Raw genomic sequence first — 25,867 nt, 5'->3', positions numbered from 1 at the left:
TACATATCTCTGCTCCTTTTTCTCAGTAAAACATTTCATTGTACTGTATCGGTACTGCACTGTCCTGTCTGTTATATTGTCTCGTCTGTTGTATTTATTGTATTTATTGTAGTGTTTTATCGTTACACCTTGCACTTTATGTTGTCTGTTGTCTATGGTTCAGGAGGAATGTAATTTTGTTACACTGTGTTCCTGTACTCAGATGTAATAACAATAAAAACCTCTTGACCTGAAATGACTCGAGGATAAAATTGTGGTGGGCATCTGGTTTTATGGCTCTTTTTTTAGCTGTTCCTTTAGCTTAGCTTAGCGCAAAAAAACTTCAAAGAAAACATGCTCACAGCAATAATAATAAAAAAGTTTTGTAAAGCTGGAGATGTGTAACATTGTTTTGTATCTCAGCAGCACCTGGAGCCCTGGAAGCTGTACGCCACAGTGGGAGTGCTGCTGGTTATAGACGTGCTGTCCCTCATGATCTGGCAGATTGTGGATCCGCTGCACATCACTGTGGAGGTACGCTTCAATCTCTCACTGTGTAGCTCCCTGTAAGTGTATTTGATAGTGTGGCTGATTTGGCCCGAGCGAAATTGGGTTGTTGCAGGGCTTATATTTGTTGCTTTTGGCCTCAGGGTTGCTCTGGTGCAATTTCTCTCCTTCTCTTTCTCTTTCACTGCTATCCTCTTTCTCTCTCAATATATATATAGCTCTCTCGCTCACCTCCAATGCTTTTCTCCCCACCTGCACTTTTTGTTTATCTGAGCAGAAGTTCACAAGAGAAGCGCCTAAAGGAGACCAAGACGTGTTGATTGAGCCGCTGCTGGAGCACTGCAGCTCTGAGAAGATGAATACGTGGTTGGGTAAGGCTGAATAATTCTCTGCTGCATCAGTAGGTTACTGTACGTGTGTGCAAAGCTAGATTACTTCTGACTGCAGCACTAAACCACAGAGATGCCTTATTGACATCAGTAAAACTGATATTGGGCTGATATTATTATAATTTAAATTCTTAGATTCTCATCTACTGTCATCTTAATGCTTGTTATAATTGCTGAATAATTCATAGTAGATACTGAATATTAGTAATTTTCACGCGTCCAGACGAGACATAGACATGCGCAGGGACTTAACATAAATTTTATTAGCAAAGTGGTAAAACTTGCAAGAATTATGTGGGACAGGAATGGTAAATAGAGCAGCAAGATACAATGAACAATAGAAAATAGGCTAGAGGTCATACATAAGAGGTCCAAAACAAAGCAAAAGGGCAAGGCAAAAGAATAGTGAATAAACAAAGCAAGGTCAAAAAACGAGAGAAGCTAAGAAGGGTCAAAAAAGCAAAACAAGTCACCAACAAAAGAATACAAAGTACAAAAGAAACGCTGGATAGAAGAGCTATGGAAAAAGATTTGATACTCTGCAACAGGGAACAGAAACAAGGGGGTATTTATACAAAGGGTGACAGGAAATAACAATTGAAACGGCTAGGTGAGCCGGAACGCCGAAGCGTCACGTGTTCTGGCACGTCCGGGAGGTTAAAGACTGGTGCCATCTGGGAAATGCGGTCTTTAGAACAAGAACTAGAGTCCAGGACAGGTAGACAGTAATTCCCATTGGTTATTAAATAAGTTTGAATATAAACACTTATGAATATAAAACAATGCTTTAGATTTATTGAAGAAGAGTGAATTAACAATGAGAAGGTTGTAGATTAACTAAACAGGGTCAAAACTAAAAAAATGATTGATATGCCACACAATATTGGCAAAACTTTGCAATAAGAGAGAGAGGGGTATATGTATGGTAAGATTAATCAGTAGTCCGGTGATGAGGAACAGTCGGTGAAGAAAATTTGACAGAGGCTAAGGTTAGGATTTTAAGATTTATTATTCAATAAATATAAAACTAGGAGACCCACATGCAGACTATTAGAAGGTTGGGATTACACTATAACCATCTACAGCAAGTAGTTTTAAACAGCTAACAAAGTCTGATTACATGTGTTTATTTATTTTCTGTTAAACACATTTTATTAGCATGGTATAATTGTATGTATGAATGCAGAAAACAGTAAATAAACTGTTTCATAGTTTAATAACCTATGTGTAGGCATGTCTGAATATTGGACTGGTAATGCGTATAGTGTTCTTGTCTTGATTTCCCTCGGCGTGTGTATGTCGGGAAATTTAAATCCAGGAGTCCCCTGACGGCCTCTCTGTCTGTTTTTACGACCTTCTGGTCTGCTCCCGGGTTTTCGCTTCACATAAGTATTTAACTAATTGAACAAATTAATTACAACCTTAATGAAACACATTAAACCAGCCCTGGTTCCCCGGTTAGAAGGAGTCATTAAAAAAAGCCCTCAATGCTTCCTCGTGGCAGCGTCCTTGCAAAAGAACAGTGGAGAAGATTGGCCTGAATTGCCCTGAGGAGCAGCGTGTGCCTTTGATTTCGCCCTATATCTGGGACTGCGCTGCTGCATTTATGAATGCACTTTAAACAGTGCCACCAGTGTTGGCTCGCTTTTGATATCATGTCAATGTTTGACCTTAGGTCGAGTATTTGCAAATGTTTTGTAAATGTTTTTCCGGCGAGCCCCCTGTTCTCTGTAGATCTAGATTTTGATTTCTGTTTTAGTAATTTTCCAGACAGCCAGACAGACTCAGAATGAATAAAATGCAGAAATTACTGTCGCCCCACAACAACAACAACAAAAAAAAACACTCTGGGCTGGTTTTCTTTATGTGATCTTGTTGTGTCCGCTCTGTCCTAGGGGTGGTATACGGCTACAAGGGATTGCTGCTGCTTCTTGGTATCTTCTTGGCCTACGAGACCAAATCTGTGTCCACAGAGAAGATAAATGACCACCGAGCTGTCGGGATGGCCATCTACAACGTCTCAGTGAGTCTCCCTGTCTGTCTTTCTGCCCTTTTATTGTCTGCAAGGCAGCACAGTAGGCCTGTGTAATATACTGCTTTAAAAAATGTTATCATGATACTGATAATTAATACTGATATTGGTCAATGGCATCTTCTATCCAGTTACTAAAAGAGTTATTGCTAGGCTGTGAACATCCTGCCCAATCACACATTCATTCACTTATTTTTGGGGGATAAATAAAGACAATTACATCAGCCAAATAATACAGTAACCATACAACAAAATACAATGCTCTCCATGTTAATGTTTGAGCATAAAACATTAAATCAAAAAGTTAATGATGTATTTGAGCCAATTTTGTTTTTTGGTCACCTTAGAGTCTTGTTTTGCAGTTGGCCAGGCTGTAGGATGCTAAAAAACAAAATAATAAAAAAAGCCCACAGGCTTAAAAAAAAAAAAGGTCTTGCACACAGACTAGATCAAGGACTCAGATTCAAAGCATACCAAGCCAACTTTAAACTTGGTGGCGGGTGGAAATGTTATGGCTTGAATGGCTGCCATAGGCACTTGGTCACTTGGTCAGCTCTGGTTCAGTAAAAATCCCCCTGCCATACAATGAACCCAAACAGACTGCAGATTCAACAAATAGTTTTTAATGCTAAAATTAAAGTGTAGTAGGGCTGCACGATATATATCGTTTAAGCATCATCTTCGCAATGTAGGCATGCGCAATAGTCACATCGCAGGATGCAAGTAAATCAAACACGTGATGTTGTAATGTTTTGATTCTTGACACAAGAAGTAGATACACAGCGTTGTCTCTGTGTCTGTGTGAGTGACAGGCTGCTGCTGCCTGAGAAGTGTGAGCGGGAGCCCGAAGGGGAGGGGGGGGGATAAAAAACACAAGGTAACCGCATGGCCTCCATGCACGTGCTTGTAAACGCGTGCGTTGAAAGCTGTGCCCCTCAGTCCAGCACAGTTTTGTGCAGATATTTCCAGTTACAGCTGAATTCACACTTTTAATCCCAGAAAAAGGCTCTTATTTACATTTTATAAAAACAGATTTAAAGGGCCGATTATTGTTGTTTTGCTGTTTTCCTCGGGTCTTGATTGGTCTGGACACGAGACAGCTGGTGGGTGGAGATGGGGCTGGTGATGTCATGGACCCTGTCATGGATATATAATTGAAAAAAGAACATTTGCATTGTAAAATGTTTCCAATATCGTGCAGCCTTAATGTGTAGGACTCTGGAATAGTTAAATACAGTAACTGGCAGAAGTGAGTAAAGTTCTGTAGTTTTTTGGCTGAAAAGTGAAGCAATAGCAGTTCCAGCTCAGCTGCAATCTGGCCTCATCTGGACCCGTGCGCGTGTCACACAGCGGTCGCGAGCAGGCAGAAAACACTGGAAGCTCTTTTACTGGCAGATCGCTCGGCAGCAGCTGAGTGCCTAATTCTGCCATATCTGTCCAGAGAGCTTCTTCCCTCATCATCCAAAATAAAGTCACATGTCAGAACTTCTCTTAACCCCCAGCTCTCTTCTCTCACACTCTACACTCGTTCCCCTCGCTCCTGCTGGAGCTCTTCACGACTTTGACACATCTCACACGAAGATGCCAGTGCACATTTCCCCTGGTAAACCTTACAGAACATTGCTTTTGTCTGCTTTTCTCCTTTCATTAGGCATTGGCTGTTTTTCTTATGTCTATCAGATTTTGATGCATTCTGCCTGTTTGACAAAACTGTAACTGTTCTCAAATGTAAAAAATTGACCAAGACATATTTAGTGTGTCCAGTTTTGCACCAGATGTAAAAATATTAGTTTGACATTGTGTAACATCTTTCTATAATCCAGTATAATTTGCAGCCTGCACTATTACACTGTAGATCATTTATTGGTTGACTGCACAAGCTACTGTATTATTATTGCTCATAGATCCAAGACTACAAGATTCAATAAATAAATACATTTACAAAGTTTTATACTCTCTGTATAGCTATCTATTTTGGTTGCATTTACCTAATTATTTATAATAATAAGAACAGTAATTATCTAGTTCTGACATTTTTTACAGTAGTAAATCTGAAAGTGTCAGAAGTAGGGTTGGGTATAATAATACTAAGATAAAACACATTAGTTAAAAAGATGGAGGTATTTTTAAATTATGTTCAAAATTATGTCTCTTTAGTAAACTTGCAAATATGCAATTTCAAATCCTATTCTATTGGCAGTACTTCTCTTCAAGGTTATGCATTTGCATTTGTCCATCCAAGTAGCCAAATGCACTCATTAGAATAAGTGTCTACAAATATTTTATATTATGTGCTATTTGGACATTTAGACGATTACCACCCAACCCTACCTAAAAACTTAATAATCCGCTTTATTTGAAATTACTGTGGGAGGCAAATATCTGGGACCCCTACTAAAAGCTTTTATTTTGTATTTCATTTTAATTGTATACATTATTTTATGACAGATTATATTATGTGCACAGTATGAATAAGCAGTAGAAGCTTAAATATTTTAACATAAATTTTAGATTTCCTTAGCTTGTAATACTCAATGTTGTGCTGCTGTTACTGTTATAATCACCTATTTACATTATTCACAACTGTCTATCTTGACACATCTTTTTCAAGCTGATAAAAACTTATCTTACTTAAATATATTTTTATAATTTGGAAAAAAAAAAAAAAAAGGAGGCGGGAAAGTTCTTGATACCTCCTGTAGACCCTCAGCCAAATCCTAGATTTATTTAATTCAAAATCTCTCGACTTTACATAATAAGGTAGTTGCATAATTTTCACCAAGAAATAGAGCAGAAAGTTCCTGAATATTTCTGCTTCTCTTAGTCAACTTTTTCAAAATAAAAAAAAACCCTTCAAAATACTCTCAGACTGTTGGACCCTACTGTGTGTAACAACTTGATGGAGGCTGAGGTGAGCATGTGATGATGTAGCATGCAGAGACGAGTTGGCTTCAGTTTGGTGAGTGGGTTGATATGCACGGGTTTTATTAATAATTTCACGACGGCCTTTCAATTCAGGAGTGCCTTCAGCCTGAATATCCTGCTCTCTTCTCATTCGCATGGTCATATTCCGCCTTGTCTCAGGGGGATTATCCATTATGCATCGGACCCGGTTTGAGCTTAAGTTGAGTGAAGCTGTGGGAGGAAGATGGGGGGCTGTGTATCAGCGATGAAGGAAATTTGCATACTTTTTTTTTCCTTTTTCTTTGCTTTGCACTTATTCCCCCCCTGCCGTGTGCTCCCCTCAGCTTCTCCTGTTAAATAAATGACTCTGATATTCCTAATCTGCTGGGTATAACCAGCTCTTGGGAGATCTTTGGATTTTCAGCGGCTAACGGAATGATAAAATTGTGCTTACCTGTTCTGCACGCACAGGGCCACAGAGGCCGATAAGATTAATTGAAGATTAATTAACGTTCAGGACAATTAAATTTTGGAGGTTCTTATCGAGCTCTGGAAATAACTAGCGCAGGCTTCTGAAGTGAGTTGAGGTGAGGATAGTCTTGGCTCAGGTTCTGGTGGGGCAGCGATTTAAACCAGTTCAGCCTCTCTGCGCGGGAGCCAGAAGCACTGATGCGGGAGCAGTTATGAGATTTAGATCCAGATTTAGTTATCTCTTTGTGGCTGGTGGCGGATGGGCCTGATACAGATTTGGCCGGGCGCATTCTGGCGGCCGACGGCCGATAGCCTCTGCAGTAAAGTGTGTTGATTTAGAGACGCTGTCCCGCACCTTGTGCCCTGTCCAAATAACTAATGATCTAGTCCCGAAAATATCACCCGCTGTTGATGTCAGGCTGTTTTTTTCCTGCTTCTTGCCAGCCTGGATGAGATTTTGCTGGTTTTGAGAGAGATGACGGGACGCGAGTCAATAGTTATTGATTCATGGCTCTCTCTTCCTATTTTCTTCTCTTCTCTTTTCTCATCAGTATGTATGTATCTCTCGCTCTCTATCTTTCAGGTGCTGTGCATGATTACTGCTCCTGTCACCATGATCCTGTCCTCTAAGCAGGACGCTTCCTTCGCCTTCGCCTCTCTGGCCATCGTCTTCTCCGTCTACATCACCCTGGTGGTGCTTTTCGTCCCTAAGGTAAAAAAAAAATTAGACCATATAGTGAATACACAGATTTTTGGAATTTATCCTTTGCTTTTAACTCCATGCAGTGAAACACACACAAGTGATGAACACAAACATTAATTGACGTGCAGTGAGCACACGTGTCTGCAGCAGTGGGCAACCCTCACTGTGGCACCTGTGGAGCGAGCAAAAAAGTTTAAGGGATTTGCTCAATAGTCTAAGTGTGGCAATATGGTAAGCCCGTCTATTGAACCTACAACCAGGTGCCCACATCACTACTCAGTGGCTTATCAATAACTCCAATAAGGATGTCCAGTAAATATTCTATGCATTAAATGTGCGCCAAAATCTGCAGAAAGTTGCATCAGTGTCATTAAAAAATATAAATGTTAAAATATATACAAATACTGGAAGACGCCAGCTTGCCTTCACATAAAGCACCCAATTAATATTAATAACGCAAAGATTTCTGCAAAACTCGTCATGCAGACAGATTAGACACCGGGGCTTTAAAGCCCTATCCGGATGGTATTAGTTTCTCAGGGGGTTCTGGGGTCATTTTCTTTTTTATAGGGGGTCCTCTTACATATTATTTCCGTCCAGAACGACCATGTACGTGTTTTTCTCAGACGTCCTCTACAAAAAAATTACAGGCTGAATTACCTTCTGTTTTTAGCTTAACTCTGTGGTCCTCCAGTAATTTTAGTCCCGTCCGGATCCACATCTCTGAGTTTCACCACCTCACGTTTAATAAAATGGCTATTTGTCCACTGCCACAGACCATAATTAGACTTTGAGTGCGCGCTTCCACGGAGATCACGGTAAACACAACAGTGAGTGGAAATGGAGGAGCTACTGAATGTGATGTCATGTGACCGAGAAACTTAAAAAAAAACTTACTGGTCCTCCTGTTTTTTCAATTGCAGTCCGGGTACAGGAGTTTTATCTCTAAATAGAAGTGTGAAATATTTTTCACAGACAACCTGTGTCCAGATAGGGCTTAAGAGTCTACTTTTGAGTAGTGTACCTCTAGGTGAGAGATTGTTGATTGATGCACATGCCTCAGCAATGTACAAAGTACAATTGTCCAGTTGAGAGATTTTGAGAGGTATTTTTTTTTCTCAGTCATTGGATGCATTGGATAGTCGTATTTACTGTGCCCGTGTAAAATTAAAGTTCAGATGCGTTTTAAATCTCATCTCCATCATTAAATAGCATGTTTAAACAACTCTCAGGAGAGTCTGATCAGCTCATTAGAGGGTTTTACACAATCCTGTGAAATACATGCAACGTTAATTAACATCTGTGACAATTAAATTCTGGAGGTCCTTATGGGGCTCTGAAAATAACAAGCGTAGGCTTCTGAAATGAGTTGAGGTGAGGATGGTCGTGGCTCTGGCTCTGATGAGGGACCGCTTTAAACACGCTCAGTCTTTCTTTGCCCTTTGTGGTGGATGCAGGAAATACTGGTTTGAGAGCAGTTATGAGTTTAAGATCCAGATTTTTTTTTTTTTAGCTCTTGCAGCTTAAATATTCTACTTTTGACTCATATAGTTATTCTGAAAATATCATTTGTATTAAAATAGATTTTTTGTAAAAATGCTTCTGTTTATTAATTATTAGCAAACAATTAACAATAGTTTTGAAAACTATGTAAATAGAAACATACCTGTACATACTGTCTCAACTAATTATTAATTAACACTAGTTAAGATATTTTTAATCATTACATGTTTAACTAATGTCTCAATTTATTTTTAATTACATTCATAATTATTTACATTCATAATAATCCATGATAGATTATTTAACCATTTAAAAATGTTTATTACTGTTGTAGGAACTATTATTTACTATTTTAGCAAATAAAAATTACTCCTTATTAAATGTTAATAATTTTTTATCTTTAATAACCAATGCGCACTTGATAAAGTGATTTAAATCAGATTTTAATGTATATCTTAAACACTATCAACAAGTATCAACATTCTAAAAAACATACATGGGCAAAATTATGTTTGTTAGTGCTTTTGATTGTCAGTGATAATTAATTTATGATTAATTACCCAACCATAGTAAGTGGTGACAATTCTGTTGCACTCCTACGTACTGCATAACTGTCCTGTTAATCAGAAATCACATACAGCTAATTTTACAATGAGCAGGTTAATTTGACTGTTTAAAAGTTGTTATTGCTAATGCACATAGGTAATGTTTCTTTAAAATTTGAGTACATATTACCCTACACTAACTACATTTTTAAGTTTGCTTACATATGATATATGTACCATATACAGCTCTGGAAAGAGGCCACTTAAATTTCTGAATTAATTTCTCTGATTTTGCTATTTATAGGTTTATGTTTGAGTAAAATGAACATTGTTGTTTTATTCTATAAACTACAGGCAACATGTAGACCTGTGTGCAGCACCATCTTGTGGTGGATTTAAGGAAGTGATGTTCTTTTTCTTGTAGGTCTACAAACTATACCAGACCTGTTTCAAAATGAAAACTGCTTAAAAATGAATGCAAATAAAGGAGGGGCTTTGGATAAAAAAATAATAATTAAATTGAGTAAACGATATAGCAGTTAATGTTCACGATTTCTGTAATTCATGCTCACGATTTCTGTAATTGGAGTGAACGTTTTTTATGCACACTAAGACAAGAAGCTCGGAGGGAAAGGAGCGTTTTCCTCTCTTGATCTGTTTCAGGGGTGCAGTGGAGATAATCAGTTATCTACATTAAGTGCTGGATGATATAGCCAAAATGTATATCACGATATATTTCTTAATTTCGGTCGATACGATATAATTTCGATATCGATATAAATACTTTGAAGGCCTCAGAAAAACTGCTAAGAATCCCTGCAATGGAAATCTGTACACTAATGTCTGAAATGTTAATTTAAGTCTTTAAAGCCTCCTCTCACAAAAACTGTATAATACTTTAGAAATAAAAAATTATCAGAATAAATCAATGCTCACTTTTATTTGCATGTAGCAAAATAAAAACATGACATCCCTGTCAAACACAAACCTATAACCTATATACATATTACCAATATAAATAACTTTACATTACAACAGAGGCAGAGCTTCTTATTCTTTTGTAAACATATTTAACAGATCAAAACAAGAGTGCTTCAACCAGGATAACCCGCAGCCGGGCTGAGCATCGCGGGAGATTTTAGGTGCGGACCGGAGCGCAGCTGAGATTCGCTCGGTTAGGGTCGGTTTTGCTTCATCGCAGGAGGTTTTAAATGCGGAACGCAGCGCAGCCGAGCTTCATCTCGGGACATTTTAGATGCGATGCGGAGCGGAGCGGAGCCGACCCAGGCCTAGCCTAGCCTAGCCTAGCCTAGCTGGCTACGTGCCTGTATGAATACGTCACCACGCACTGGCGTAGCCCGGCTACGGAGGCTGATTGTGTTCAGCTCTGCAGTTAACTGACGGCGCTAAAAAAACGCCTGTCTGTGACAGATTCTGTAAATAATACATATAGATATGCCACAAAAATGATATCACCAGTATCGAAACATTTCTTATCGCAATAAATACCGATATCGAAATATTGTCCAGGCCTATTTACATTTATAACCTGCTGATATTAATGCACTAGTGTTACAGTTAGACAGTACAGTGTGCAAATTGTGGCGTGGTGGCGGTGTCTCCACAGTGCGTGGGGGAAAGCCGACCGCGGCGAATTACAGAAATCGTTCACTCGAATTACAGAAATTGTGAGCATGAATTAAAGAAATTGTGAGCAAGAATTGCAAATTGTTCAATCAAATTAAAGAAAACATGAGCATGAACTGCTATATCGTTCACTCGATTTAATTATTATTTTTATCCACGGCCCCTCCCGGGCTTCATATTTATTCTTTTAAAATGACAATAATAAAATGGAAAATATATCGTGCAGGAGTTTATTAGACACTGCAGGGTTGGTAGGATTTATAACACATAAATATACAGTTTCTGTCACAGTTTCTAACTGCATACCAACAACATTTTTAAAAGGGCAGGTGTCTAATAAAAATCTGGTGACTGTGTTGTGTAAGTATTGTGTTTTTTTTTATTTTATTTGCTGCTGTAGATGCGGAGGCTGATTACTCGTGGGGAGTGGCAGTCTGACCAGCAGGAGACCATGAAGACCGGCTCGTCCACCAACAACAACGACGAGGAGAAATCCCGCCAGCTGGAGCGGGAAAACAAAGAACTGCAGAAGATCATTCAGGAGGTGTGGTGTCTCTTCAGGCTATATCACAGTTTTCACTGACCCTGTGTGGGAAACTTAACACACACATCAAGATGCATTATTCATTAAACCCAGTTTGAGCTTACGTTGAGTGAAGTTGTGTGCACTCTTGTTGGGGTTCATCAGAATTGGAAAAATTTGCATTTTCCTCATTTTCCTTCACTTTCAGCTTGTCTTTTTTATTCCTGTCCCCTGATGTGTACTCAGCTTCAGCATTTCCTGTTTTGCTGTACATTTGTTTGGGTTCACACTACTTTTTTTCTGAATGTATTTGCCTAATTACATAACAAATTTTTTAACAACAGGTTCACATATGCAATTTTGACCTTTATCTGTTTGATTTCATGAAAAGCCTGCATGTTCAGAATAATAAATGTTCAGTCAATTCATTATTCATCCTAACATAATTATAAACTGACAGCAAATATGTGGAGCACAAATGTATAGGAGGATATACAGCTCTGGAAAAAAATAAGAGACCACTAAATCAGTTTCTCTGATTTTGCTATTTATAGGTTTGAGTAAAATGAGCATTGTTGTTTTATTCTATAAACTACGGACAAATTTCTCTCAAATTCCAAATGAAAATATTGTAATTTAGAGCATTTATTTGCAGAAAATGAGAAATGGCTGAAATAACAAAAAAGATGCAGAGCTTTCAGAACTCAAATAATGCAAATAGTTTTAAGAGAGAAATATCGGGTGGAATACTGGTTGTTAATCACAGTTTTCTGAGTTGGCATGTTCTCCTCCACCAGTCTTACACACTGCTTTTGGATAACTTCATGCCACTCCTGGTGCAAAAAGTCAACCAATTCAGTTTAGTTTGATGGTTGTGATCGTACATCTTCCTCTTGATTATATTACAGAGGTTTTCAACCCATCATCAAGTGGTCTCTTAATTTTTTCCAGAGCTGTATATGGGGCATACTGTAGAATTAAAGGGAAAATGACCAGAACTGTCTAATATTGCTGCATAATATTGCAGCAGCAGTTCAGAAGGAAACAGAAGAAAACCATACTAGCCATCCCTCCCACAGCACTGGTCACATCATGTGATAAAGGGAGTATTAGCTACTGAGTGGGAGTTGGAAATTACTAATCTGGGAAAAATTCTTAAGTGTAAAATTAACTGTTTAATTTAAATGTTTTTACACTGCATGTATAAAAAATAAGCCACAAAACAGCATTGTTTTTTGTGAGATCTTAAAAAACTTCCAAAGTCTGTGTTTGCACTTAGTTTACTTACTTATTTTATGGCATAAAAAGCATTGCAGTTACATAGAGCTTTTTATTGCCTTTTTTTTTTCAATACAATATTAAGAAAAACTTTTTGCCTGTTTGTACCAACGCACATTAGTTTATAAGTGTCTAAAATGGGCCTTTTCATTATGTACAGTGATTTATGGGTGTTATTTGTCTCTCTGTCTGACAGAAAGAGGAGCGTGTTTCTGAGCTGAGGAATCAGCTTTCAGAGAGGCAGGCCCTGCGTTCCCGGAGACGCCCGTCCTCGTCTAACCTCAACCACTCGACCCCCCCGATGCCCACGGCCCACCCGGACCCCAAATCACTCCTGCCTCCTCCAGGGTATCCCCTCCCTGCATCAGATAACCACTCGATGCCTCCATCCTTTTCCAACTCCTCCAACCTTTACCAGCCCGACGGCAAGATCGGCCGCAACAACTGCCACACCAGCCGCCTGCAGCTGCTCTACAAGTGAGCGCCCTCTAGGAGGGGGAGGATGGAGTGATGTGGTGTGAAGAACAAAATAAAAATAAAAAACAACAATAAAACATGAAATGGCTGAACAAGAATCTGCATTAATCCACCTCCTCCTACCTGTCCGTTTCTATCTCATCCAGCAGAACCTACTCAGTGTTAACTGGTTGATTTTGCCTCTTTCTTTAAAGCACATGACGGCTCATGTGCTGGAGGTTGTGCTGTCCAGGATGTCAGACGTGTCATCTGGAGCTCATCCTGTCATGAGACATGACTTGCAGTGTTACAACAGAGTGACATTATTCATTCCCACAATCAAGGCTATGAATAATCCAGTACCGTAATCTTCAAGGAGATGTTCGCTTTCGCAGAGAAAGGCTTACACAGAGTGACTTTGCAGAAGAGCTGGTGTTAACTTGTGTTTTGTCTTAAAAACATCTCACACACTCCTAAAAATAAAGGTTCCCTAAATGCTGCTTGGCTCAGACAGGTAGTGCTACGGATAATACGTTCATTTTACTTTAAACCCTGATAAGTTCGGTTTACTTTTGTAAAGTATTTGGGTAACACTTTCTATGAATGTCATCTTTATTAGACGCTATAACCACATTCATAACATATTATAATGCATTCATAAGGCATTATAAACATGGCTATAAATGTTTATACAAAATGCATAACCCGTTATAGACATGTTTGTTAAGCATTATGACCTGTGATCATAATACATTATAATACATTATGAGCATTAATAATCTAGTCCTACAATGAAAGTCTGGCACTTTACTTAGAGCGCACAAAGACCTGTTATAATACATTATAATTGACTATAACTAATATTATATTAAAGACAAGAATAATTTACAAGTGGTTAAAACTATATTTATAGGATTATTAAGGGTGTGTTTATAAGTTGGAAGTTTTTTTTAGTCATGATACAGTCTGCAAGCCGGGACTGAGTTTCTTGGTATTGATGTATAACATGTTATAAATGCAGGTATTAATGCATTATAATCACAGTTCATGATGCATGATAAACATTGCTATATAGAATTATACATTTTTATTAATATGTATAGCCATGTTTATTTATAATGCCTTATGAATGCATTATAATGTGTTATGAGTATGTTTACAGATTCTTATAGAGATGACATTTAAAGAAAGTGTTATCAGTACTTGTTATATTTGTTATAGTAAAAACACAACAAATGTTTATATAATAAACTGAAAAAATTAAAACTGAGGGTAAATTAACAAATCAAAGAAAATTCTACAAATTGTTTAACCTTAAATTGATTACAAATTTCAATATGAACTAAAATGTAATTTGCTGTTTAATTACATTTCTTTATGAAAAATTGTGCTTATAGTAATAAGTCCAGTTGTTCAGACATTCTTAGTAAACTATACAACTGTCCACAATCTGCACAATTTTTTTTGTGTTTAAGGTATACTTTAAAAAATGTATCATTTAAGTTTATACCACTGATTACCAGCTGGACAACTAAACTGTATCAGTAGTAACTTAAAAAGTCCTTTGTTACAATCAATTTGACTACTAATACCACATGAAGTGGTGAAGACGGTAATGTTTAAAACGTTTTACTTATCTCAAAAAGCACTCTTAAATTTTCTGTAAACAGTACTAACACAACATGCTTGAACTTATCATATAATAATAATAACAAATTGTTTACATTAAGTGTTCACTATTTATTATTTACTATTTACTTTTTTTATTTAGGTGCATTATAATTTCTATAATCCAAAGCTTTGTTTGTTCAGTTGTTTGTTGCTCCAGTGAGCTTTATGGAAGCCTTTATTTTTAGAGTGTCTGATGTGATGTAGGAGTGAAACATGCAGCATTACTTCTGCAATATTTGACATCATGACCTTAGCTTTTTTTTTCTAAATCTCATTAATGCCTGAGCTACCAATACAGCATGAAAAAAAAATCCCAAAACCTTGTATCTCCATTTTTACAATTTCTCACTTACAAAATATGGTCGACAATTTGGCTGTTTTTTTTACACTGTGTCAAAATCCTGATAAATGGATTATTAGAAATGCTCCAGAATGTTTAAAGAACATTTTTATTCTCCTGTGCTGTTAAACCTTTAGAAATATGAATTTGTTTTTGCGTAACAATCTGTTACATTAACAATAATCTTGACAAACGTGGAAGAAGATTGGAATTTAACTTGTGCACGAACACTTGAATCGCAGTATAATTGTTTTTATTAAAATGTAGAATAATTATAACATTCCCGAAAACCTTTAAAGTCTTTTACTTGTTAACATTTTTGCAGAGCAGTGGGATCTTTTTATTTCTTTTTAAACAATAAAACCTAATTTCAGTCTTTTTTTTCCAACCCACTGAACTTTAGAAAGAAATGTGTCAGTTTTGCAATTGCATATTTTTACAGTGAGATCACACTTATGACGGTGCATTGCACAATTAACCAGTGTAATGAGCGTGTTCACTGGGCTAGGGGCTGCATCGTGTAGTTGTTTACTTACTTCTGGGTTTTTCACACTGTAGCAGCCTTTCAGTTCTGCTCAGCTTGTGTGATTTCTAACATCTGATGTCACACTGTAATGGATTCTTTATGTCCTGTGTTTGATTAATAATCCATGGCTCAGAATCCTGCTGGCTGAGTGCATATATTGGCCATGGGGGTCTTCGCTGGGGTATATTATTGTAAAAATGACTCACAATTTCTTGTGGGTTGTTCTACCCTAGATTAGACATGCACAAACTAAAGCACATCTCAAATTTAAGGTTGCTGCTGCTATTGTTTTTAGCTATGCTAGCTACTTTTGTCCATAGATAACATACAGTGTGACATAATGTGTCATAAACCACAAAAGAAATGCTATTTAAAAGGTCACTAAACAACAAGACGTGTTTTGACGCGAGTGTGTGATGATTTAGCACAATGCTAATTTCTAGAATATAAGCTAACTACATTAGCCAAATAGCTTTAGAAGCTAAAGTAGCAATCATCACTAAACACACTAAGCATGTCATAACTGGTGAACTAAAACTGAGATAAGGAGGAAATTAGATTCAGCAGAAGTGTTAGCAGCTTAGCTACATGGTTAAATAGCAAATACACAGTTTACTGAACTGGAAGCCCGATGCTAAGTAAACATGTGGTTTATTTTACAGCTAAGCCAGAACCGAAGCAACTTCTAAAAAAGGTCTGAGGCAGACAATAACGATTTAGCACAGTGCTAATGGCTATATATTAGCTTGCTTTGTTTATGTTAGCTTGTTAGCTAAATTAGCTTTGTAGCTCCAGCGCAAAACGGGAGATGTAAACTTTCGATGCTAAACATGTTTTGTTGACTGTGTGGATTTGTGAAAAAGGCGCGGGTGCAGGGGTTTGGTGGAGGTTGGCTGTGTAAATTTGATTTCTTGCCAAACTCTTCTTATAAACCGTGTCATTTTCTATCAAAGTTGCTAATTGGAACACATGTTCAGATATGACGCGTGGCGGTTCGGCCGCAGTCTCTTATCCTCCCACAGACTAGCACAATAGCTTGTTATTTAAGTTTTGCATTTGTTTTGTGTTTAAAAGCCTGGCGTGGGAGATGCAAGTCTGTAATTTTATAATTATATGTTTTTTGTGCTTTACTTTTATGCTCTGACTGAGAAAAAAACAAAAAGCTGTAGATTTAATCTGGCAGCTGCTGTAAATCTCTTTCTAACAAAACCTGAGTAAAGCCAAATTGGTACTGTGCAGTGCGATGGAGCGGGATGAACGGAGGCAGTAATAAATGCTAAAATGTTCTAAAGCTTTTTAGCACCTGAACACCCTCTTAGAGCTGATTGGAGGGATGGAACGGGAGGATGCAGGCATACATTTTTTTATTTATTTTATTTTAGTTTTTTTGTTTTTTTCATTGAGTGGACTTGACCATTCTTGCCTGGCTGCAGTATTACAGTGGTGGAATCATATCGAGTAATATGCCTTACATGAGTTATATAAAGACCCCCCACACACATCCTCCCACTGCTTTCAGTCATTTCGAGCAGTTTCCTTTCAGTATCATTCCCAGTCTTGTGGTTTCTCTGTGGTTTCTTGCTCTGAAAAACCCAGCCTGGGGTACTTTTTGTAGATTTTCTCAGCAATGCAGAAAGAACATCTCTACCTGCTCTGATCTCTAGAGGTGTTAGCATTCCATTGTGCAAAATTGCTGTGTTGCCTCTCTCACTGCGCATTCAAAACCACATTTTGGCCCTGACAGCTGTGACTTCGTCTGTCCGTCTGCCTTTATGACTCTCTTGAGGGGATTTTAGAGTCTTTGTGTCAGTGAAAATGCCTTGGATTCTCTTTGGACTTTGCAGAACCACCTGCTCTGTTTCAACTGAACTGTTAATGTTGTCTATTCGCCAATGGAGTTTTACGTCCCGGAATACTCCAGCGTGTTTAACCTATTTTCTATCTGCCACATGAGTAGCAAACTATCGACTTTCACACACAGAAATACCCTGAAGTTTGCAAATAACTAGAAACTCAAATCAAAACACACCTATAATACAATACTAGGGGCAGCTGCTCTAGCAGTTGCATTAAACAGAAATTAGGTTAAATAAACTGCTGGAATTTTCCTATAATCATCATAAACAGTCCTAATGCTGAAGGATCAGACTTCCAGTGAGCAAAGTCAGCACCGAACCAGTGTCGTTCATCTGTTTACATAAAAAATGCTTATGGCAAATAAGCAGGAATTGAATCCTTTTGTATTTTACGCTCATGCTCATTCTGAGATGGAAGCACTCGTCATGTCAGAATGCAAAACCACCCTCAGCATCTGTCAGTCAGTGCTGTCCTTTGATTTATCTGTCTTGTCTAACAAAAAAAAAGATGCTAAAGATAACAATAATTCAGATGCACCAAAAGTGTAAAATCAGCGTCTACATTGTAAATGTATTCTCTTGCAGATAGGATAAGGTATATACAGTATACTGTAAAATGGTATTCCCATGTGGTATCGAAAATATATTTATATTTACCATTTTAGACGTCAGATGTTGAGAGTCTGTCAGATGCAACAGGATTGTTGTCTATGGAAAAATAAAAATAATTGTTTTGTTTTACGATGCAGTGTGTTTGTTATTTGTCATGAGAAAATTAAAAAACACATATACACACACATTATATATACAGCTGTGGAAAAAAATAAGAGACCAATTTCTTTGATTTTACCAAATTGAAAACATCTGGAATATAATCAAGAGGAAGACAGATGATTACAAGACATCAAACCAAGCTGAACTGCTTGAATTTTTGCACCAGGAGTGGCATAAAGTTATCCAAAAGCAGCGTGTAAGACTGGTGGAGGAGAAAAATGCCAAGATGCATGAAAACTGTGATTAAAAACCAGAGTTATTCCACCAAATATTGATTTTTGAACTCTTAAAACTTTATGAATATGAACTTGTTTTCTTCGCATTATGTGGGGTCTGAAAGCTCTGCATCTTTTTTGTTATTTCAGCCATTTCTCATTTTCTGCAAATAAACGCTCTAAATGACAATAATTTTATTTGGAATTTGGGAGAAATGTTGTCTGTAGTTTATAGAATAAAACAGCAATGTTCATTTTACTCAAACATATAGCAAAATCAGAGAAACTGATTCAGAAACTGAAGTAGCCTCTTATTTTTTCACAGATCTGTATATATTTATATTACAGAAACTCAACTTTACATTTACCCAGTAGTTAGCCAGTAATTCTTGTTGCAGAATGGGGTATAAAATGTGGGATAAAATGAAACACCAGTATTTTAGGAGATTGAATAGTTTTCATCAAAACCATCCTTTTGGTAATTGTTTTTCATATTAACATTTGAATGCTGCCTGAAGTTTCTCCAGTTTCACCATGATTCTTTCCCCATGACTTTTTTCATGGTAAGTGTGTAATTATGTATAAGTGGTTACGTGTATAAATGATAAAGAAGTGAAACCTGTCTCTCTCTTTGTGGCTATAATAGAGCATTAATTGAAGCAGAAAAAAAACAGCAAGAGCTAACAGCTGACAGAGGACCAGCCTCTACACCGGGGGGTCAGCTGAAAACACTGTTACAACTAAACCTCCCTTAATAAACAATAAGTTCATAATTTGGTTGTTATTTACTGGTTTCTTAAATATACGCTAAAGTAGAGTTTCCCAGAAAGGCATTATGGCTAGTTATAGACTATGCTTTTTTTTCTCAAAAGGAAATCTGTATTCAAAATGCTGTGCAGTCCACGACTATTCAAAACCACATTTTGGCCCTGACAGCTGTGACTTCGTCTGTCCGTCTGCCTTTATGACTCTCTTGAAGGGATTTTAGTGACTTTGTGTCAGTGGAAATGCCTTGGATTCTCTTGGATTCTCTTTGGACTGTGCAGAACCACCTGCTCTGTTTCAACTGAACTGTTAATGTTGTCTATTTGCCAATAGCTTTTTACATCCCTGCTTTTTACTCCAGCGTGTTTAACCATCACTCGTCATGTCAGAATGCAACCCACCCTTGGCATCTGTTAGTCAGTGCTGTCCTTTGATGTATCTGTCTTGTCCAACAAAAAAGATGCTAAAGATAACAATAATTCAGATGCATCAGATGCATAAAATCATCATCTACGTTGTAGTCCAAAGCCCTACCTGGGGAGCTGCTTTTATATATCCATTCATTTGAAGGACCCCTTACTTATGAACACAGTCTGCAAGCTGCTTTAAGTTGCACTTATTGCTGATGCAGCTGTTTAAATAAACACAAACATCTAGACTATAGAGAAACATTTGCATCAATTAAATTGACTAGATATTCTATTATCTAGTCAATTTAATTGATGCAAATGTTTTATAGTATATTAATAATCTGATAATTTTACAATATTGCAGCATTGTATTAAAATAATGGTTTTGCATTCATTAACAGATGTTTTATTAACTGTTATAACAGAAGGTATGTGGCAGGTGCCTTAATTACTGTAAACCAGTAAATCAGCTACATTTACTGCATCACTTTATTTCTGTCCATTTCTGTCTGCAGTTTTTCTGCACTGCAGACAAACATCCCCGGATACGGTTAAGTTACGGTTGCTTTCACACTTTTCTATTTATTTCAGCACTCCAGAGGAACGATTTGCCAGCTCATCAGTATTGAACATGTGGGCTGCTATTGTAATTCACTCTGTGGGCTCTCTGTATATCGACAGCAGAGAAATTTAGTGTTATGCTGTGCAGCAGTTTCGACCTGAGCCTGAGCTTTTCAAACTTAGCATATTTTAACAGTTAAAAAAGGATTCATCTTCTTCTGTTCCAAAATACTTTAGCATAGATCTTAAAAAAGAAATTCCTCACATTTTAACAGAGGGCTCACTGAAACTGTCCCTCGTAGGAGAGTAATTTATGTCTGATTGCTTCTTCATGGTGGTTTGCCTTTGAAAGTTCAACTGCACATTCATTACTGTTAAAACAATTCACATCAACTTAGTTGTGTTTGACTTGACCTAATGAAGGCCAAGCGCTCTCACAACAACTCATATCAGAGGCGTGAGAGTATTTGTGGGGAGGACTGTGCTTGTATATAGGGTCTCCTTACTTAGTTTTCTTATCATTTTTGACACATTATCTCAGCCTCAGTGCAAAAAAAATGAGTGCCCTGCTCACAAAATATTATTTTAAATATCTTGTTTACTTGCTATTGCTGTATTTCAAATGACTTGCAAGCTTCACTGTAGACTAGATGTTAAAAGAGTTGTCAAAGATTTTTTAATAAATGTCTAATAAATGCAATCCAATAGATTAAGACTATCTAGAGCAAAAAAACATGAAACTACAGGCACCGGTCATGAAGCTGTGGAGCAGTGGGAAAAGCTGTACTCTCCGGAATAATGGGGCACCAGCTAAAATGTTTAGGATTAATTGGGGAGTTTGGGATTAATCAGGGAGTTTGGAGTTAGTGGGGGAGTTTAGGATTAATTGTGGAGTTTAGGATTATTTGGGGAGTTTAAGATTAATTGGGGAGTTTAGGGTAAATTGGGGAATTTGGAATTAATGGGGGAGTTTGGGATTAATTGGGGAGTTTAGGATTAATTGGGGAGTTTAGGGTAAATTGGGGAATTTGGAATTAATGGGGGAGTTTGGGATTAATTGGGGAGTTTAGGATTAACTGGGAGTTTAGGATTAATTGGGGGGTTTAAAATTAATTGGGAAGTTTGGAATTAGTTGGGAAGTTTATGATTAATTGGGGAGTTTGGAATTAGTTGGGAAGTTTATGATTAATTGGGGGTTTAGGATTAATTGGGGAGTTTACGATTAATTGGGGAGTTTAGGATAAATGGGACAGTTTAGTATTAATCGGGAAGTTTACGATTAATGGGAGAGTTTATAATTAATTTGGAAATTTAGAGTTAATTGGGGAGTTTAGGATTAATTGGGGAGTTTGGAATTAATGAGGGAGTTTAGTATTAATTGGAGAGTTTGGAATTTATGGGGGAGTTTAGAATTAATTGGGGAGTTTAGGATTAATGGGGGAGTTTAGGATTACTTGGGAGGTTTAGGATTAATTGGGGAGTTTGTGATTAATTGTGGAGTTTAGGATTAATTGGGAAATTTGTGATTAATTTGGGAGTTTAGGATTAATTGGGAGGTTAAGGATTAATTGGGGAGTTTGAGATTAATTGGTGAGTTTGGGATTAACTGGGCAGTTTGGGATTAAATGTGGAGTTTAGGATTAATTGGGGAGTTTGTGATTAATTATGGAGTTTAGGATTAATTGGGGAGTTTGGGATTAAATGTGGAGTTTAGGATTAATTGGGGAGTTTGTGATTAATTATGGAGTTTAGGATTAATTGGGGAGTTTGGGATTAAATGGGGAGTTTAGGATTAATTGGGCAGTTTGTGATTAATTATGGAGTTTAGGATTAATTGGGGAGTTTGTGATTAATTATGGAGTTTAGGATTAATTGGGGAGTTTGGGATTAAATGTGGAGTTTAGGATTAATTGGGGAGTTTGGGATTAATTATGGAGTTTAGGATTAATTGGGGAGTTTGGGATTAAATGGGGAGTTTAGGATTAATTTGGGAGTTTAGGATTAATTGGGGAGTTTGTGATTAATTGTGGAGTTTAGGATTAATTGGGGAGTTTGGGCTGAGCTGAGAGGAGTGACTAACATCCTGACCTCATTTATTGCTTCTGTTGTTGAATGCCATCAGATCTTTAAAATCTTTAAAGCAGAGGTTTATCTGATAACTGTAGTTTTGGTGGTTTTATCAGATCTCGCACAGTTGTTAGAAGTCCCACTCGAAGTATCTTTTAATAGTTTAACTCCTGTTATAGAGACTACTGGTTTAGCTTTAACTTCCCTTAAACTGCCCTTATCCATATGCAAGTTCATTTTCTACTAGATTTATCTGGAAATAAATTAAAATATGTGTAATGTCTGACCTTTACACTGTGTTGTTGTTAGTATAAAAAAATAAGAATGCAGCTGGATCCTAAATAGTATTGTTATACTCTCTTCAGATAAATTGGGGGACAAAAATGAAAACTTTGTTAAACTTGTGAAACTTTGTTAAAGCAGACAAAGTGTTTATTTCTGTTTTTAACTTGTGTGTTTTCTTTTGTTTTTGGATTTACTCTTTGGATTTGCCCCTTTGCTGTGATTACTGGATTTTTGCTTCATTGATTTTGTTTTACCTTTTGCCTGTTTTTTTTTTTTACCTTGTCTCTGCCTGATCCATATGTGCTTGTTTTTGCTTTGTGTGTTCTTGACCAGGCCTGCCTTTTTGACCACTTATTTGGATTATCCTTCAAATCCTAACCCTTTTTTTGTTTTATTGACAACTAATCTCACACCTCCCTGAACTAACAAAGAAAGCAGTCAAAAAATGGGAAGAAAATAAGTGCAGGATTCCCTGTGCTGTCAAGGCAAATAACATGGGCACAGCATCCTTCTTTAACTTTCACATGCCAACCAGTGTCTTAAAGAAACACCCTTTGTAAAGTGTTAATCTGTGATATAAAATTATACATAAAATTAATGTTAACACAACTGTTAAATGCCAAATACAGTCCACCTAAGCATGCAAGTGTACACTCTTGTAAGACCAGGCTCCCCATGGTAGGATAATAACTAGCTAGCTAGCTAAGCAGACTACTCTAAAGAGTTATGGCTTGACTAACATTATCCCCTACTCGTTTTGACATTAAATTGAGAAAATAACCAGTTCAGGGTTAATCAGGTCATAGCCGGAGAACCGGGTTTAGCTAGCTTGCTGTCTCTCTGCAAACATTCATCTGGTTAGATTGGCTGGCTGGGTAATATTAATATGGCTAGACTAGCTAGCTAGCTAGCACAGCAACATACATCTTAAACTGAAATGGTGATCTCTACAGACTTTATGAATCCATTCACAGTGAAGTATCTTTGGGATCTCGGGATCTTTGGGGAAACTATGGAAGGTTTGACCTCTATAAGATTTCTTTCTTTTTGAAGAAGTGCATTTAGGAACGCAGCAGTGAGGCAGCATTGCTATTACCCAGCGGTCTCACGCTACTTCCGTACCCCACAGCCTCATTTTGGTAAACGATGGTGATGTTGTTGAATAAAGTTGTTGAATATAGAAGTGCAGGGAAATTAGAAAGAAAAAAGAAGTGTTAAGGAACGTTAAAGTAAAAGCGCTTTTTCGTTCTCTTGTAAAGCGTCCATTTCTGAGATACGATTGCTTTTCTTTTTATGAAAGCAAATACACAGTGTTTGCATGTCAGCACTATTTCTCTTTCATCAGAGTGTCTTTCATGTACGCCAACTCTCCCCCTGTTTATTCTAAATCTCATCTTTTCACGCCACCCCCCTCTTCACCTTTCAGATCTCATAACTTTCCAAACCATGGTGACCCCAGGTTTTGGTGGCGTTGGTTGTGGGCTGTGGGTGGGAGATCAGGCTGTAAGTTGTGGCTCCACAAAAAGAGGCTATGATGTGCTCAGTGCGTGGGATGGACTTCCCCCTGCATGGAAATCACACTCCCCCAATGTGAGGAAACACTGTGCAAATGGAAATGAAAAGACTTGAAGATTTATGCAAAGTAAGGGCCAGATTTGGTAAGACCCCAGCTTTAGCAATATCCTGAAGTCCTGCTTTACAACAAGCCAGCGAAGGTCAATCACATGTACTTTAACTGAAGAATATGTTAGAAATACTCTTAATACTGTACCATTTGCTGTTTTTTGCTGAGTTAATGGCTCATCATAGAATGTCTTACCCAATCTTCACTCCGATTTGAGTGGAAAAAATTATGCATTAATAAAATAGATTATACAACACAATTATTTCCAACCGTAATAAAGGAAATTTTATTGATTTTATTCATATCTTACTATAAATAAATTCATGAATAAATAAATAAATAGGTCCGAAGAATCAGTATGTAATGTAATGTAGCATGTAGGGTAGAAGAGCAGGTATTAAAATGCAAGTTATAACACACATTATAAATAACCCCTTCTCCTTTGTGACTATTTTTACACTGTAAGGATTATTAATCAGTAGCAAAGGCAAAGCAGTGCAAACCTGCTGAGATGTTCCAAAGTTATACCAGTCGAGGAAAAAGGCAGAAATCACTGGTCATTTAAAGTTAAATAAATTCAGTACACCAATTTTGAATGACATGTAAAAAGAAAAAACATTTGAACTGATTAGATAGTTGTACACTGGGAACATTTTTCCTTTAAACCAGCTATTAATTATTAATGAACAAATGTTGCTGCTTTAATGTGAAAACAGGGATTTAGAGGTGTGGTAAGTGTTAAGTATAGGGTTAGTTCTTCTACATTGTTGATTGAAATTAAAGAATAACTATGAAGGAACACGCTGCGGTTCCAAATCATCACACAAACCATCTCAACAGGGTTTAGATCAGGTTATTGTAAAGATTATACATATTTTTTTTATAAATGATTTATCATCTATTTATATCATTTATTCATCTACAATGTAGAGAAATAAAAGGGTTCTCACAATATCTGCCATTTGTGGTCACTTCCAGTGCACACCCAGTACCTCGCCCTCCCCTCATCACATGAGGCTATCAGACCTGTGGGCGTAGAGGCTAGCATGTTCTTTCTCTGAGTCAGATGAAGCTCCTTCACATCTTTTTAAAATGTTGTAAATGCTCAGTTACCAAGCAGCTAAACACTCTTGGAGGAGAACAATAATTGCCAGTTCTGTTACATCAGCTAACAGCCAATGTGCAGCATAGTGATTAGCATCATGAAAAGTGATGAGGAAAGACAGAGGAACATCCTACCCACCTACAGAGAGCAAGACCAGGTCCAGTCTCTTGTCTGTCTCATTACCTGAGATAACCCTGGAATCACATGGTATACTACTACTACACATTCTAATACTTCAGGACGAACAAACATCCTGCAAATGTCTGCATAGATGTAAAAAATGTAAAAAAAAAAAAAAATTCAGTCATCTAAATTGTGTAAATGTCCAATCACTTTAATTTAGTAAAGTTCTACCTTAAAGTCTTGCCTTCACACCGCTACAATTGGTCCATATGTACCTGAATATACATGCACCCATCGGTCAAACTCTTTACTATCACAGCCATTTAACCACAGCCTAAAAATTCAGTTCTAGAAAAAAAGTCCCTTGCTTTTGCTTTAGTTAAAAAAGTGGACCGATGTTTCAAATCAAAAACCAAATCAGGGGTACACACACCAGGAGGACTGAACAGTGTCCTGTGATTTTAATTATTCACTTTTTATTAGGCGTTTTTGATTATCACAAAAATAATAATAAAGTAATATTGTCACTGTCCAATAAAACATGTAGCTCCAAAACAGCAACTTTACAGAAGAGATAAAACCTTTTAAACTTTCACTGGAATCAATGT

The 25,867-nt window shown here is 37.3% G+C and overlaps 1 protein-coding gene across 3 annotated transcripts in view; it reads left to right on the top strand.

Annotated features, from left to right (window-relative positions):
- The window catches only part of gabbr1b (gamma-aminobutyric acid (GABA) B receptor, 1b), a 282,328-nt gene extending 264,259 nt beyond the window's left edge, over positions 1-18,069 (top strand). Inside the window, exons 19-24 of one of the 3 annotated variants that reach the window (XM_022683111.2) lie at positions 406-513; positions 764-857; positions 2,771-2,898; positions 6,866-6,994; positions 11,081-11,224; positions 12,678-18,069. In XM_022683111.2, the coding sequence (XP_022538832.1) occupies positions 406-513; positions 764-857; positions 2,771-2,898; positions 6,866-6,994; positions 11,081-11,224; positions 12,678-12,962 (888 nt within the window). In that variant the 3' untranslated portion in view covers positions 12,963-18,069. Of the gene's footprint in view, positions 1-402; positions 514-763; positions 858-2,770; positions 2,899-6,865; positions 6,995-11,080; positions 11,225-12,677 lie in introns of all 3 variants that reach the window. The other 2 variants (XM_022683110.2, XM_049475291.1) reach the window with 2 other exon arrangements.
- Positions 18,070-25,867: the final 7,798 nt, after the last annotated feature.

This window comes from Astyanax mexicanus, chromosome 3 (assembly GCF_023375975.1).
Source record: "Astyanax mexicanus isolate ESR-SI-001 chromosome 3, AstMex3_surface, whole genome shotgun sequence".
Taxonomy (NCBI): domain Eukaryota; kingdom Metazoa; phylum Chordata; class Actinopteri; order Characiformes; family Acestrorhamphidae; genus Astyanax; species Astyanax mexicanus.
This window is presented reverse-complemented; position numbering and strand designations above follow the sequence as displayed.